The following is a 2,116-nucleotide window of genomic DNA, read 5'->3' as shown; positions in this document are numbered from 1 at the left end:
TAGCCAAAGCCAGTCCCCCTTCCTTAAACTAACCTCTCCCGCGAAGCTGTAGCGCGACCTGGTGAGATCGAGCGTGACGGTGGGCTTGATGACCTGGAAGTCGTCGTAGTGCTCGCCGACGGCCGTGAACGAGATGGGGTCAGCTCCCGGCCACAGCAGGTACAGACTCAGCTCGCCGGGGTCATAGGTCACCTGTCGTACTATACCCTTCACGACCAGGTGGCTGCGGAGTGTGAGGGAAGGGGCAGGGTTAATGCAGTATATCGTCGTGGGTGAATTCTCAATCATTTTTGTTCGTTTTCTTTTATTACATGAAATAATTAGCAAAACACTCTTCCGATGTTTCAGGCCCATTATACAAAAATATGGTTTGTGTTTTTTTCTACTATTAAACTGAATCTGCAGCACCGTATAACCTTCGCATTGCTTCCACAGCTAAGAAAAAGAGCATATAAGCACCGAAGCAATAGCTCTCCTTAGTGGAAAGTTTATTGGAGGCGAAGCACTTACTCCCAATACTCCTGGTTGCTCTTGAAGTCGAGCGCGCACGTCACGTCGATGGTGTCCTGCGTGAAGCCGTTGGTCAGCTGAAGCTCAAGGGTGTAGAACCTGTCGGGTCCCTGTTCCTGTGGCATCGTCAGGGATAGCGTTCCTTCAACCTCGCTGAAGGAGAGCTTCCTGAAGGTCATCTCGATGTCCCCGGAACCGACGGCCGTGCCCCAGCCCAGCTTCAGCTTGTACGGGATTCGTCGTCTGTGGGGGAGGAAGGCGCGCTTGTGTTCAGGGGTTCGGAGAGGTATTTCTACAAACTGATGTTGTTGGTTAATATAAGGCGAAGAATGATCAGTTTAGCCATTTTTAATCATGAAAAGATAACAATAGTCTTATCCACCTTTTATTTGCAAAATAAAGATCCTTGGCCTATGGAAATGGAAACAACAAAGTTAAAAGCAAAATCACTAGACCACAAGTGAATAACGTTTACGAGATTTAAACATCCAAATTCCCAACCCTATCCAACAGAGCAACACACCCAACGGACTTTTTTTTTTATCTTGATCTGACCTCAACTCGACGTTGAATTTGACCTCCTGGAAGCCCTGGTGCGGCGTGGTCACGTGGAAGGTGAGCTTGAAGGGCTGGCGGCCCGTGTTGGTGAGCCCCGTCTGCAGGGTGTACCGAGACTGCTGGGATCCGAACTGGCGCGACACCTGGGGGGAGGCGCGGGGGTTAAAATAATGGCGAAATTAAGGTTTAGAGGTAAGATCGGTGAAATTGGGAGGCGAAATTAGGGTTTAGAGGTAAGATCGGTGAAATTGGGAGGCGAAATGACGGCGGAATTAGAGTTCTGAAATTAGAATGGTAAATCTGAGAGTTAAAAGGGTGGCGGCATTTGGGTTTCGAGGTTAGACTGGTGAAACTGGGAGGTAAAATGACGGCGGAATTAAAGTTTCGAGATCAGAGTGATGGAAATAAGAGTTAGCGTTAATGAAGCGGTTAAAGCTATAAAGCTGGGAGTTAACCGTGGCGGCAGAATTGGGCCTCAAAATTAGCGTTTTGAAACTGGGAGGTAAAAATGGTAGTAGAAATAGGGATTTCAAATTAGAGTGATGAGACATGGAGCTAAAATGGTGGCGGAGTTTTGAGATTGGATTGGGGAAAGCGGGAGTTTTGAAATTAGAATAATAAAACTTAGCGATGATGGCTTCTAGAATTAGACGTTTGAAATCATACATTTTGAAATTAGAGCAACGGACACGAGAGTCGGTGATGTCAGTGGAATTAGAATTCTGAAATGTTTCAAATAAGAGTAATGAAGTTAGGAGTTAGCGACGCCGGCGGAATTTCAAAAGATAATTTTTAAGGTGAGAGTTTTGAAGACAGAGTAATGGTATTGGAGTTATTGTTACTAGAGACATGGAGTAAGGGCGATGTTTTTAAAAAGAGAGTAACTCTTACACATCAGCAAGTGTGATTTTAAGTAATAAGATTACTTTAATTTTACATTAAAAAATATAAAGGAGGGATGTTGTAAAATACTGTCAAACTGCAAACATATTTCCACAGAAAAATAAAACCAGAAAGAACGACATAAGAAGAAAACCAAAAGAACAAG

At 44.7% G+C, this 2,116-nt stretch overlaps 1 protein-coding gene across 1 annotated transcript in view; it reads right to left on the bottom strand.

Moving 5' to 3' along the window:
• LOC119586980 overlaps positions 1-2,116 on the bottom strand; it is a gene marked incomplete in the record, with an annotated part of 81,895 nt that overhangs the window by 33,318 nt on the left and 46,461 nt on the right. The window contains 3 exon segments of the mRNA XM_037935722.1: positions 34-223; positions 511-753; positions 1,066-1,211. Of these exon segments, the coding sequence (XP_037791650.1) occupies positions 34-223; positions 511-753; positions 1,066-1,211 (579 nt within the window).

The sequence above is a fragment of the Penaeus monodon genome, chromosome 22, assembly GCF_015228065.2.
Source record: "Penaeus monodon isolate SGIC_2016 chromosome 22, NSTDA_Pmon_1, whole genome shotgun sequence".
NCBI lineage: Eukaryota > Metazoa > Arthropoda > Malacostraca > Decapoda > Penaeidae > Penaeus > Penaeus monodon.
This window is presented reverse-complemented; position numbering and strand designations above follow the sequence as displayed.